At 37.5% G+C, this 14904-nt stretch overlaps 1 protein-coding gene across 1 annotated transcript; it reads left to right on the plus strand.

Moving 5' to 3' along the window:
• Positions 1 to 587: 587 nt before the first annotated feature.
• On the plus strand, positions 588 to 11107 carry ptges (prostaglandin E synthase). Its single transcript, XM_006640647.3, has 3 exons — positions 588 to 925; positions 1313 to 1395; positions 9143 to 11107. Exons 1-3 carry the CDS (start codon positions 818 to 820, stop codon positions 9390 to 9392), a joined length of 441 nt encoding a protein of 146 aa, XP_006640710.2. The 5' UTR covers positions 588 to 817; the 3' UTR covers positions 9393 to 11107.
• Positions 11108 to 14904: the final 3797 nt, after the last annotated feature.

Below are 14904 nucleotides of genomic sequence, written 5' to 3' on the forward strand. Positions count from 1 at the left end.
TAACAAGGGGTAAGTCATCTTTGCAGCTTTAGTTTAAATAATTAATCAGTAATCCCCAAAAACATCTTCAATTAATACAGTTACAAGTAACATTGATGAATTCTGGTGTTTCAAATTATCCTTAGCTTAAATCATATTCTTCCCACTAATCATTAATAAAACGCATACCACTTTCATGAAGTGAAACACAAAATAACTTCCCAGCCCGTTGTTTGAAAAAAAGTCAATAATTTTCTCTGGCACAAATAATTTCTGGCGAGATTAAATCACAGGGTGTGATATTTTTACTTCTGTGTTTTTTTATATTATTAAAATACGATATGTAACATATATCCGTTATTAGAAAGTCACAAATTGTTGGAAGTGGATGTTGTATCTTCGCCATATGTTTTCTAAGGTAAGACTACGTCCTGAATGGACATATCTTCGGTAGTTCGTCATCCTTAGAGAGATTTGAACTCCACACAGACGGATGTTTCAGGTTGTCCCAACGACCCACGATCCAACAGATGTTTTATAATATAGATGGCAGCACGGTGACGTAGCGGTTAGCGCCGCAACCCTATTTAATAAAACTTTTTTCCTTGTTTGGTAATGGAGGTAATTTGACCAGCGGTATAGCAGTAGACTTGAACGGAAAGTCAATTTCCTCCGCACCCTCAAGGGTTAAGAAACGAAAATGCAGAGAAAGCTGCAATTTTTTTTTTTGGGAAGGTCGCAGAAGTGGTTATTAGGTCGTGCGTTTAGCCGTGAAAGTTTAAAACAACCAACAGAGCAGGGAAAGCGTCACTGATAACTTGCAGACACCGAGGCAAGCATGCTGGAAAACGTAGTGTTTGCATCATTTGTGTTTTACAGCACACTTCTGATCCTCAAAATGTTTGCCATTGCTGTTATCACAGGACAAGTACGACTCCGTAAAAAGGTGAGCGTTTGTTCTCACGTTGTTATTGTTATACATTGTCCTTTGCTAAAAAGAAATGTTACATTATGTACCTGTACTATCGTCGCCTTTAGGAAACAACAGCTTAAAAACTACGTTTCAGTGTAGCCGTGTGTTGAAAGAATGTAGGCGAGTCGCCGGAATACAGATGTTTCTTTGCTGGAACATAGTGTAAAGGTTTTACAGCAAAGCCTTGGGGGATTAAATATATAAAATGACTTTTTTTTAATCTTTACATTCACGTATTAAAACTTTTTTAAATACCCCACGCAAAAGAGGGGGGTGGTCCCCGCGCAAAATAAATATCAATCCGCCAAGTATCGATACATACCTCACTCTGTAGGGAGTGATTTGTTCTTTTCATCTCAGGCGTTTGCTAATCCCGAAGATGCACTGCGACATGGAGGAATCCAGTACTTCAGAGAGGACCCAGACGTGGAAAGATGCAGAAGGTAAGTGCAGTGTTTTGAATAAGTGTAGGCGTAAAAAATAAGTTTAGATAGCTTAGAAGACGCCACCAACGGCACTGCGTAAATAATAAAACGTGTAATCCAAATATTATGGTTTAATAGTGTTTGAACTTGGCGAGTTAAAAAATGATCTGCCCACTATTCAAAACAACGAAATCAAGGTCCGTCTGACGCACTACGACGTACGCAAGTATTATTTCTGTAAAACCTGTTTTCTGGACGTTTCCACCGTGATTTTTTCATAACGGGCAAAATAGGACACGGAATGATTTCTAAAGCCTGACATACATGGACAGTTTTGGTTTCAAGAAGCTTTAATTCGTGGTCCTCTTATTATTTTTTATTAAACATAAAGTATAAGGATGTGACATGTGTGCTACAGTTGGACTTCTTTGTTCCTTTTCGTTTTTCACATTTATATATAAATGTCACGCTAACTTGACGGTTGTCTATAGTTTTCCTACTATGGGTTACGTTAAAGATGACTTTTTATGATAATTACTAGAGTACATTTTCAGTTATTCTCAAACACTGATCACTATTATTCTTCTGGTAATCAAAATATTCCCTATAATATTTTTGCATGCTTCGTGAAGTGGTTAAGGACTCTTTTACTCAGCGTTGCAATGAGAAATGGACTGTATCTGGTAAACACCATTTGTGTGCACTTTATATAGAAGGGATGGCATTTTTTATTGATAAAGTGACATTTATGATTAAACTGTATCCCTCAAAAATAATATGGTTGGTAACATTTCACTGACTTTGGAATTTAGTTTGTGTGCATTCCTTTACTTTGTTTTCAAATCTTTGGAAATAACATGTTGGGGGGAGAACAAGGAAATAAAGGAAGTAGTGTGTAAATCTAGTATCAATAAAGAATAATATAATCTGACTTTTGCCTGTTGCTGTTAAACAAATATAACCCTTCACCGTTCTCCAGGAAATGTTAAATTGCAGACGTTTCAAAGAAACGGCCAACCAGGGAGATGGAAAAAGAAGTGTATGTGGTCAAATTTGAAAACCGTTTGGTAAAGGAGTACCTAAGGAGGCTCTGTGGAAGACATTTGTGGTACTGCTTGGTAAAAACATTGTAGCTACACAAATACTAGGGAATCCAGTAAACAGTGTCACAGAGGATTTCAAAACAGTTTATTCGCATTAAACACTTAGGAAACCAAAAAGAAATAAATACAAAGCCACAATTAATTACCGCTCTGTTTAGTGCAACCTTGAGTCAGGCACATTCATTTCACAATATATACTGTGTGTTGTGTGTCTTACTGCTGGATTGTTCTATGATGGAACACACAGGTGTTTTTCTGCATTAACTAGAGCAAATTGTAGTTTCTAAAAAAAAGCTAAATTAATTCAAGGCTGTTAGGGAGTTATATTGGTTTTTGTTTTAGATCCTTTGTCTTCTAAAGGCAAATGTTTTGCTTGATGCTAGAAGATAAATGACTGTTCTCTGGCGACGGATCTGTTGTTACCTTTTGCGATTAGCTCCCTGTTCCTCACAGGTTAAGATGGAATATAGCTTTCTTGATGAATCTAGGAAGATGGCTTGTTTGAGGGTTAGCAGGTTTTTTTTACAAGAAATGGAGAATGTAGTGTAGCCCCTGGAGCCCTATCAAATCCTGAGCTTGCCAGGAAATAGCTGGTCTGGATAGTGGGAGTCTGTGTGTAAAAAAAAAAAAAAGGCAGCTGCTTCTTTTCCAAAAACTTTCCACTCTGGAGTATGAGCAAAACAACTCTCAGCAGACGCTTCTACATCACAGATCTCTGCCGTGCCTGTAATATTGTGATATTTAACCCATCGGTGCATCAGGTTTTTAAGTTTTCTTTGGTGTATTTATATACCAATATGACCTACTAACATTTCTAGTTTGCTTTATAAAATAAAGCTTGTCAAAGACATAACTTCTTACTTACACAGGACAGTACACGACATTTTGATGTTAAGAAAATATTAAAGTAATCTATTAAATGTTTATATATATATAATTTAGACAGACTGTAACCAGCATGCAGTTAATAAGAATAAAAGGGACTGGCTATGTAGTCTGGCATCAGTATAGGAACAAGTAATAGGTTTATTCCATTCTGAAAAAAAAGAAGAGAGAAAACGCAGCGTTTCGGCCATGGAGCCTTCTTCAGGTGTCTGAAGAAGGCTACACCCGAAGAAGGCTCCACGGCCGAAACGTTGTGTTTATGTTGTGCTGAAGCAGCTACCCACCTGGCATCAGTATAAATCACTAAGTTAGTTCCTTGGTTGTAAAAGTCCGTTTGAATACATTTTTGGGGAACTGAAGTGAATTCATTACCAGTTCAGTTTATTGTCATATGCCCAAGTGCAATGTATGTATGCATGTATGCTCTAATACAAAGACATTAAGGTAACGCCAAAATGCATAAAGACAGAAATAGTAGCAGCAACAACAACAAGTTAACTAACACACATCTTAGAGAAGAAAAAAACCCATCAGTGTATCAGTGTGAGCCAGTGGTAGGGGTAGAGTTCAGTAATCTGAAGCATGTGGAAACGGTCTCTGAGTCTGGGACGTGCCTTTATGTTCCTATAACGCTTACCAGAGGGAAGGGGGGAGAAAAATGAGGAATCAGGATGACTGGTATCTTTAACAATTATTATAGCCTTCCTGAGACACCTAGTAGTAAAAAATGTGTGACATAGAGGTGAGCTGTACTACAATATTCAACTTTCTGAATATTTAACCATAATTTATATAGCTGTCATGAGGCAATCTTTTAGGCTTCATGACCAAAATGTAATGCATACATGCACATATAGAATAGGTATCTACCTACAACTGTAACTGTGTAACTGTAACTGTGTAAGAACTGCTGAAACTAAATGAGTAATGAATCCACTTTGCTCAGCTAGTATCTTAACTTTGGATGTTTCATACCCAAGTATATCTATAGTACATCAAAATCACTAACATTCTAATAGGATCAGTGCCTAAATGTTACATGTTATGCAAATGCATTATAGTTTTTAAAAGCCATCTCAAGGGAAGTCATTCTGAAGAAAAAGTAGAATGTTATGTTGTTCATTTAATAATATTTACAGTTCGATGGAGATGTTACATAATCTGCAATGTACAAGTAGAAGGATTCTTTTCACATCTGCTTTGTGATGTGTAACCATCAACAAGGTAGCTTGAGATAAGTATTATTGAAGCTGGTTACTTTTAAGAGTTGGCGTATGTCCAGTTAGTGTGTTGGAACAGTTAATTCCCTCATAAGACCATCTCAGGTTTTGTTTTTGTGAGGCCCAATTCAATGCCATTATCGCTAGGGCTGGCACCGCTAACACCAACATTTACTTAACTGTAGTCTGAATAGAAGGAAATGTTTTCATCTCCTGTCTAATCTGTAAAAATGCTGGAGGCACCAATGATATTGGGGCCATTTCTGTGTAGATTGGACTCTGGAGACTATTTTCAACACAAGACCCTAAAACAGGAAGGTTGGAATGGCTATGATATCCCTTCTCCTTATACATGTTTATGTCCAGTATATCTGTGTAGCTGTTTAGGTCCATTACCATGTTCAGAGAGGCTGTAGGTGAGAATTTTATTTTTTTGTTTCTTCCTCGTAACCCGCAAGATTCACAGTCTTTACAGACCATGAACAAAAAACATTTTTATTTCATAATATACTAAAGACATTGATGTTGCTGTAAGTGTCACAGCATCATAGGTATCTGTATAATGACATTGGGGATTACATTGAAGAACAACATACATCATTGTTCTCAGCCACTCTGTAGATGATGTTTCCAGCTGTTTGAATGGTCGTGTCATTACATTCAATATTAGTAAAAGTTCAGGTGAAATCTGTCCTGCCGTGACTGGAAAATCTGTCCTTTCCTCATTCTGTTATCAATGTGTTTCTGCTGTCTTTCTTTGAAGCTTCCACCTTCAGGTCATTTTAATTTATATGACAAGTACTCTGTTAAAGCCAAAAAGTTTTAATTTGATTTTTTAATGTCTTAAGCAAAAAAAAAAATAATGAATTTAGCGGAAACAGTATCATCATTCTGAAAACACAGTAGAAACAGCTCAGAAAGGTAGTTTTGCACATTGATCTTTTCACTTAGTGAATATGAATAAATATCTAATACAGCTGCTGAAAGGTGTTGTTTTTAAAAATGTAAAAGAGGAAAAACACTTTGCCAATACCAGGACTACACAACAACTTCAAGTGATGAACAGAGACAGCTTCTGAAATATTTCAGACTGCTTCTCTGTAGCCCTTGACAGTATTTGCAGGAGGTATGCAAACTTGGATTGTTAAACATTGTGTGTGTGCCAGGAAGAGATGAGTGTTGTTCATAGCAGGGAATGAGGGAGTGAATGCAGTCTCCTCATGGTACCATTAACAGTTAGAATAAACAGGAGCTATGAATGTTTGATGATAGTTTCCAGCCACCTGTTATCATTTTACATTTCTTTCTACTTAGGAATGAGGATTTATTACATATTTCTTGTAGGCAGCTCACGTCTGTTTTGTTTTCTGCTGTTTTGAATATTTATAATATTCATCAAGGTAAAACAAATAATGAAACTGGGTGTAAATCGTGTTTTCCCACTGTTGTCATCTTCCGTGTTTGTGATGCAATTATGAAGAACACTCACAGTGATGACAAACTGAGATTTTTTTTCTCAGGCTACACGATGGCTTAAGATTTAAAAAAAACAAAAAAACTGGCATGTATTAGGAAAACTTTCCATTTTTTTTGTTCTCCACAAAACCATGATTGTCTAAAAGCCATGCATTAATGAAGAGAAGGGTATCTAGGGATAGTGAACTCATCAAAAAAGCATTGCAAAACGAATGAGACATAACTTATAAAAACAATCAAAAACAGTTTTTTCCCCAATTACTGTGTTTTTATAAGATGTAACTGGCATTATTTGACGTACACCCAGGGCATTTTAATCATCAGAAGGCAGAAACACAACTGCATGAGCATAAAGCAATTACCTAGAAACTTCTAGCATTGGTTTAACTGAGAAATGTAATGAATGTGTTTGAATAAGGAATATTAGGTGGGATTGTAATTCTAGAAGTAGATGAAGAGACAACAGATCTGTGAAACTCTCAGAATTCGTAATGGAAGTATGAAACAGCAGTTTGTGATTGAAGAGTCATAGCTACTGGAAGTGGGGGCACTAAGATGTGGTTTTAGTAGTGAACGTCAGTCCTAACTTCACATTTGGTTTCAATTTCCAATTGATTCAAAGCAGGTTGCAGTCTCCCTTTTCAGTCTTTTGCCATTGAGAGACTCTGAAGTTACATTGGATATAGTCCTTTTTTTTTGCTGGTCACTCGGATAACAGCCAGGGATGCATTCATTTTTCAAGAGTACAAACCTAGCATTGAAACTGTGCTCTAAAAAAGTAAAGTGGAAGATAATGATAAATTTTATTTTATAAAGCGCCTTTAACGGTGGCTTCTCAAAGCGCTTTACAGAATGACAACGATAAATAAAAAGAAAACACACGATAAAACAAAATTACAATAGACAGAGGAGACCGTGGATGGTGGTACTAAGAAAAGTAGAAGCAGAGGGGTAAAGAAAGTAAAGGCTATTCTAAAGAAGGTTTTGAGCCTTGATTTGAAGGAGTTTAGAGAAGGTGACTCTCTGATATCCTTGGGGAGAGAGTTCCAGAGCTTGGGGGCATAACAGGAGAAGACCCTGTCACCCATCGAATGTAGATGGGCTTGGGGGACAGTTAGGAGACCAGAATTAGAAGAGTGAAGGTTGTGAGGTGAGGAGTAAGGCGATAAAAGTTCAGATACTGTAGGTACTGAGGTGCCAAGCCATGCAGAGCCTTATAGGTGGGCATGAGGATTTTAAAGCCCACAAGGAAATTGACAGGAAGCCAGTGCAAGGACTCCAGGATAGGAGTAATGTGGTCACTTGCACTAGACCTGGTCAGGATTCTGGCTGCCCAATTTTGCACATACTGCAGTTTAGAAACCCCAGCGAGTAGAGCATTCTTGCTGTCAAGTAGTCAATTCGGGAGAACACAAATGTGTTGACAATCTTTTCAGCCACAGTTAGTGATAACATACAGTAGGGCCTAGTCTAGCTGTATTTCTGAGGTGGGAAAAAAAGATGTTTTGACAATATGCTGCACATGTGGGTCGAATGTTAAGCCAGAATCTAATATCACCCCAAGGTTTTTCAATTTAGACTGAAGCTCAAGTATAGAACCATCTACAGATAGGGTTACAGGATTGGCTTTACGAAGCTGATGGGGGATGTCAATTAGCATGACTTCAGTCTTGTCAGCTAAGATGAAGGAAATTTTGAGTCATCCAAGTTTTTGTCAGAGATGCAATTAGAACAGAGCATTCTCGCTGTCAATTTGTCAAGTAGTCAATTCGAGAGAACACAAATGTGTTGATAAGCTTTTCAGCCACAGTTAGTGACAACATATAGTAGGGCGTAGTCAGTTAAGATTAAGGAAATTTAGTCATCCAGGTTTTTATGTCAGAGATGCAATTAAATAGAATAGAGCCAGCCACATCAGTGTCAGGTTTGGTATGGATGTATATTTGAGTATCATCAGCATAGAAATGATAGCTGAGGCCATGTGATCTTAAAAGCTGACCAAGTGGAAACATGTACTGTAAATGCTGAAGAGCAAGGGGTCCAGTATTGAGCCCTGAGGAACACCAGACCAATTTCAGACCTACGGTATACCCATTAAGAGAGACTAAGTAACAGCGATCAGTGAGGTAAGACTTGAACCATTTGAGAGCAGTGTCAGAAACTCCAAACAGTCTCAGGACAAGAAAGTAAGATGCCATGGTCAACAGTGTCAAAAGCAGCACTGAGATCAAGAAGGATGAGTAAAGAAAGAGAACCAGAATCAGAAGCTATTAGAAGATCGTTAGTGACTTTGACCAGGGCAGTTTCTGTGCTGTGAAGTTGACGGAAGCCAGATTGGAGGGCTTCGAAAAGGTTATTTGCCATGAGTTGGTTATGAAACTGAAATATGATGGCACATTCTAGAATTGTTGCAAGAAAGGGTAAGTTGGAGATGGGGCGAAAATTATTAAGATTGTCGAGAGCCATGTTAGGCTTTTTGCACGGGGGTAATGGCAGCAGTTTTGAGGACCGTTGGTTGATAACCTTTTTTAAATACAATTGGTCACTTGCCTTCGTAGCACGTATTTCTGTAGAATGGTATAGAATTACATTATAGCTCTTGTGTCCACTCAAGTATTAGCACGCGCTGTATCGTAGTACGTAGGCTGTGTATTTGACACAAACTAATTTTATTCAAATAGAACATTTTGAAAACCTGTCCCAATTTTTCAGTGCACACAACAAAGTTCCGGGGTCATATGGCATACCGCCTGGCGGCGCTCCGCGTTCCACAACTGGTATGCGTACCACAGTTTGAGAACCATTGCCCAAAAAGTGAGTTTAATGGGAAAGAAAGAGTAGAATTGTCCCATAACCTGAGTTATACAGTATGTAGTACTGTCAGACATGTTCATTGTATAAATCGAAACATTTTTCAACTTGGACTTTGAAATTCTATCTCTTTTTATGAAACTGGGTGCAAATCTTGCTACATTTGAAGTTTTGTCCTGCCATTGTAGAAAAAGAACTACAGTTTTGTTTTGAAAGTGAAGGCTGGCTGGACTTGCCTATTTAAACCTGTCATTTCTATGTTTGTTTCAGGGCTCACCGCAACGACATGGAGAATATTTTCCCCTTCCTGTTTCTGGGAGCCGTTTACTCCATGACAGAACCAACCTTGCTTGTAGCCCGAATTCACTTTCAGGTTTTCTTTGTAGGCCGGCTAGTCCACACTGTCGCCTATTTGTGTGCCCTGAAAGCTCCTACACGTTCCCTGGCCTACACTGTTGCACAAGTTCCCTGTGTCTCCATGGCTGTCCAGATCCTCATTGCTGTGGCCACTTATTGGTGAATTATTGGTCATGTCCGAGAGTGTTAGTTTCATACAAGTTGGTGAATGTGATTTTTTTCTTTAATCTTTTGAAATTCTTTAACCATAATACCAAGTTTTTGTCAGTGCAGTCCAGTATTTCTAAGTGCTTAAAATCAACAGAAAATCCACTTTGTCAGAGATGGATTTGCAAGCTTTAGGAATTATTTAAGCAAAGGTGTTTGTTAATTTTTTTTGTGTTCATTGAGGCATCGTCATTTCACAAATGAGCTTCATAAAATATATTTTCTCCCAGCGGTCCATGTCTACCTAACCATAGGAAAAAAATCGATAATTGAATTGCAAGAAGAAAAAAGGTATCTCATGGTAGCAGGTGCTGTCCCTTACCTGCAAAAGAGAAGAACTGTGCTTACACTTTTCCTTGGACCCTTTTTCTTCGACCCTGTTTGAGCAGATAATATGCATTTCGTCCTTTTTCTCGTTAAACAAACACTAAAGAACTCTGAACAAATATTACTTAACCTAATCATTGCCTTGACAAGTTTCTTACTCTGTTCTGTATCTCTCTTATCAGATGAAAGCCTCTTGTTGAGAAGTAAATACTTGAAGGGTCCGGTGCATCTGCAGTGGATGTTTCTGCATAGCTGTGAAATAAGATGTTGGATGTAAGGCAGGCACATGACAAGACCATTTTAATCATTAGATGGCATTTTGCTGCACAATTAAGTCTGTTTCAAAGGATGGCATGAAAAATTTACTACAGTTCTTGAAGTTATGAAAAAATAACTTGGCCATTGCCACATAGCAGAACCATCTTAACCGAGTGTATGAATGGATGTTCATTTGAGCTTGGTCTGCCAGGTAAGGAATTTAAAGAATCTACTGTATCTGGTTTAACTATTTGATATTGGCATGTATTGTGATAGCAATTAATGTTTATTTTGCTAAATGTTTATATAATGCACAAAACATGGTTAAGTGTTTATACAGGCACACTTAAATTTACAAATTCAGTGAGATCTTCGGTGCCAGAAACGTTCATCAAACTGTGCTCTTGTGTTATACTATAAAATGTATAATTAGGACTTGAATGTTTGTGCTCATCATGTCCTACTTTTGCTGGAAATTCCTCATTTGCAAAACAACAGCTTAAGTCACCATTAGACGGCACTTTTTCCAGTTGAAAGCAAATTGTTCTCATATCCGTTTTGCATTGAGGTAAAGGGAAAATGGTTAAATTAATCCCACTTGGTCACTGTGAGTGACGTCCTGTGGGAAAGATGTCTTACCTTCATCTTTAAGGATTGCCACAAGTGTGAACTGAGCGTTAAACACTGCACTGTTTCAAGATGGAAAATGGATACATTCCATATTCGTCAAAGCACAGTACTTTGAGTGTATGTAAAATGATGGTGATGTAGAAACATTAAAAGCCTGTAACTTGCTCACCAAATTTAATGAATGTATTTGAACTAATTAAAATCACTGCAGCACCAAGTTTACATCTTTCATACATGCTAGTTGAGAGGCGTCAATAATGGAAAGCACTCTCCAGACAACTGCTACACTGTTCATCTGCACTGCCTATGAAACATTGTATTATGTCAAAGGATTTACCACTTTGTTGTTATTTTCGTAGTTCTTTTTTGGAATTGTAACCTTTTTTGTATCTGCACGAAAATTATATGGATAAATGTTTTGTCTGTAAGTCAATAAAACCAAAGTATCAAAATGCAGATTGAGAAACGATGTATTGTGGAGTGTCCAGTTAAAGATGAAGTGCAAGTTTTGAGCTGGTGTAGTTTCTTCAGTTGTATCACTTGAAGCAGTCTTCCCATAATCGCACAAAAAGAATGTCCAACAAAATCAAAAATCTCCTGCCAGCTTGGGTCATTCTGGGATTAAATTTACAGATCATTAGAAAAAGGTTGTAAACATTCATGTGGCTGGTAGAACAATTTTGATCTAAGGATTTAATTCAGTTTTTTAATAGATCCTTGAAGATCTGCTTCAGTAACATGACTCATCTGTAAAGAAGGTCTTTTAAAAGGTTATTCATCGTGCATATTGATGAGTAATTCATCTTTTTGTCTGAAGAGCCAAAAATACAAAGGATGAAGGAGTAAAAATGAAAGTTGATTTGTAATGCTTCTTGTGACCAGTGGGGGGAACCAGACAACACTATAGGATTGGGTCACAGTCTATTTAGATTGTTTCTGGTTTATCAACAGAAGGGGCACAAGACAATACTAAGACCGGGATCCCTGCTCCAGGAAAACCACAGACCTGTAGTGAGAACATGCAAGTATCTCCTAATTAAGGAACTGATGAACTACGGCTTGTCATTCCTCACCCAAGGATCACAGTTCATGTCAGTTCTCTAGCTAAACTGTGGCTTAATAGACAATAGCAATGGCAACCAAGACCAGTCCTACCACTTTCCACTTTATATACCAGGTTTTCTAGTTCTCTAACTTCTCTGATGTTTAAGATTTGAAAATGGAACAAACATAAAAATGTAAACACCATCCATTTAATGTCTGTGATTCACACATTGTATGTGCTACAACAACGTTCACATGAAAACTGGTGACAGAGGATTTTGTTCAAACCCAAGACATGATCCTTGTGTCCACGTGCTGTATAGACTCAGTTAGAGGGAGGTTACAGTTGTGACAACCTGATCACCCTGATGTGATAACCTGTATAAGGCACAGATACCTTGCAGTCACTGATGCTAAATGGGTGATCATACAGAATACTGTAACTTGCATTTACAGCTTTTGTAGCTTGGATGATTGTGGTACATGCACTTTTAAGAAACATTCCATGCTTTCTATAAACGTGGTTCCGTTGTTGCACATCTTGTGCCTCAATATGTCTTTGCTTTGCCATTCAATGTTCATTTTCTTTTCTGGAGCAACACTGTCCTTGATGTACTGCAGGACTTTTTAAACAGGATCGCAGCATTGAGAGTTCAAAATATAAATCCTTGGGTTCTTCTGCCACCTAGTGGCTTGTGTCCTCCAATAATTCCTTTTTAATCCAATCTCGGCATTTCATGGTACAGGATGCCCTATAGTGATCCTGAAAGGGCGCTGTGTCTGCAGGTTTTCTAACTTGATTTAAATCACCAGCAGCTGAACTGGGCTATATTGTTAAACCAGGAATGAGCTGATTTAGATTAAGAGCTGAGCTGGAATGAAACCCATGAAGTCACACTAACTCTTCTGATCCAGAATTGGACGGCCCTGCTGTAGTACTGTGTTTAAAGGTCCTAAATGACTTAGCATATTTGTTCCTTTGCCAACATTTTTTAACTGTTATTAAATACAGTGAAGATATCATAAAAAATAAGGGATTTGTATTTCTGTTCACACAAGCTTTTCATAAGCTCTTTTTCCCCAAGTTATGGTTACGAACATTTAAAACTGTGTATATGATGTACATTTTTTTACCCAAATGGTGGTATAAGTATGAAATAAGCCATCCAGCCATGTTGTTGTAGCAAATACCCTGGCTTCTTTAAAAAATTGCTGAAATCCAAGAATCAATTAGCTACTAGCAATCAAACATGACAGATTGATTTTGCTTTTTGCTTGTAATATCTTAAAGTAATCTCGCCTGAGTCTAATTTTCCAGTTTTATACACTTAGAAACTCAAAATTAATTTGTCTACAAGAATATTTGACACTGAGCGGTATATAGGAGGTTACATACTGTGTATTTCTGCTACAGATCACGGAAAAACATCTTTTATGTTTGGTAATAAACCATTTTAGTTTTCTGAAGGACAGATAGATGTCCCTGAACGTAAACTAATTTTATGTTTATTTTATGTTCTATTTTATTTCAATACTGCAGAACACTGCAATTACAATAATAAAAATAATTATATTATACTCAACTGAATAACAAAACAAATCCTGTAATTAAGAAAATACTAATGGTTGATACAATTAATCACTTAAAAGGTGTGAACAGTTTTTAAAAAGTCAACTGCATTTCATTCAGGGACTAAAGTTGAAAATATTTTTAGGCTTTCAATTAAAAGGCTGTTAATCAAAAACAACATGACTCAAACTAGCACCTTTGTTCTGGTAGATTATGTTCTACCTTACAATAAATCACAGTCTTTTAAGACTAAGTGGAACCAAAGGTTCATTTTTCTACACTTGTTCTACAGTGTGCCTTAGATGTTGTGGGCTTTTAGACTTCTGCATTAAAAAAAAAAGCTCCAGAGCATTGAATGTGGATCTTGGAATCTGCATCAGTAAATTATTTACAGGGCTTATGCAAAATCATGAATGTGCATAGTAAAGAATGTAACATTTTTTGTCTTCATTTGGAAATCTGAAAAAGACTATAGTTAATCAATCATGGGTTTACTCAATAACAAAACATGTTTGGAAAACCAGGCGCTTAGTGGATTGAAATCCATGGTTCCCATATATCATGAATTGCACAGATGCTGTTGTTGACTTTTTGTCCAGAGGATATTGTCCTGAAGTGAATAAGTGAAGGAAACACTGCCGTGAGATGGAAGGGTGGCAATTAAGGAGAAAGCAAATGGCATCAAGCCCAAATCGTTCTGTCATGAAGCAGTGGGATGTCTGTTGTTCATTAGACACCAATACCTTCTGTAGTATGAGGGGCAAAGGCTGAGTGCATCTTGCTGCACTCTTGAATCTTGCTACAGCAATTACATGACCTGTGTCCAGCTGGACCACAGAATATAACAATAAGTTCTTTCTGTAGTCTGATAATCTGGTTCTTCACTAGATATCTTGTAGTGGATGCTCAGCTCATGCCAGAGTATAAAACTTGAAACCTCAGTCTTGGAATGATCTTTGTATTTTGTCTCATTGAGGAATTAAGGCATGGACAAGCTATGAGAGGCCACAGGATGTTTTTGCTCCTTTTCTGTAAATTACTATATTGAATTCATTTCTGTCCTGCTTTCGTTTAAGAGGAGATACACTTCATCCAACAAGTGATGCACAGCCAGGATTTTGCACGGTCAGCCCCACTTGAAGGCAAACCACATGGAGGAGAGAGAAATTACGTCACCCATTTAATTAAGGGGGGGTATGGGGTGAAACATTATGTATTTAACCAGGATACTGTTATTAACATACCTACTATTGCAACTAACACCATGATACCTTTAATGACCAAGTATTCAGGACAAATGTCTCATCTAAAGAACCGCCTCTCCTACAGCGCAATGAACGCTGTTATCATATTGTGGCATTGGTTTGGAAATTCTAGAGTAAAGAGTGCCACCTGCTGGTCAGCTAGCACCATTAGCATAGTCTCACCTTCAAGGCCCAAACTTGCTTTATTTCTAAAATTTGTCCAGATGAAGCTTTAAGGTGGCGACACTGCTATGTAATTTTGAGATCCTGTTGCTAAAGTCCTGGTAACATCTAAGAGAGTCTGAAGCAGTGATTTCAGCTTTAACCATCTGCCATTATATGAAATATACAACATATGATACTCATACACAAGGATTGTTTTTTAAATTTATTTA

This window comes from Lepisosteus oculatus, chromosome 24 (genome assembly GCF_040954835.1).
Source record: "Lepisosteus oculatus isolate fLepOcu1 chromosome 24, fLepOcu1.hap2, whole genome shotgun sequence".
NCBI classification, from domain to species: domain Eukaryota; kingdom Metazoa; phylum Chordata; class Actinopteri; order Semionotiformes; family Lepisosteidae; genus Lepisosteus; species Lepisosteus oculatus.

Bases quoted from the DNA above. Each gene is read 5' to 3' on its own strand.
- ptges (XM_006640647.3), top strand. From the start codon at position 818: ATGCTGGAAAACGTAGTGTTTGCATCATTTGTGTTTTACAGCACACTT. The intron at 926-1,312 runs GTGAGCGTTTGT...TTTTCATCTCAG, and splicing joins AAGTACGACTCCGTAAAAAG to GCGTTTGCTAATCCCGAAGA. The intron at 1,396-9,142 runs GTAAGTGCAGTG...TGTTTGTTTCAG, and splicing joins GACGTGGAAAGATGCAGAAG to GGCTCACCGCAACGACATGG.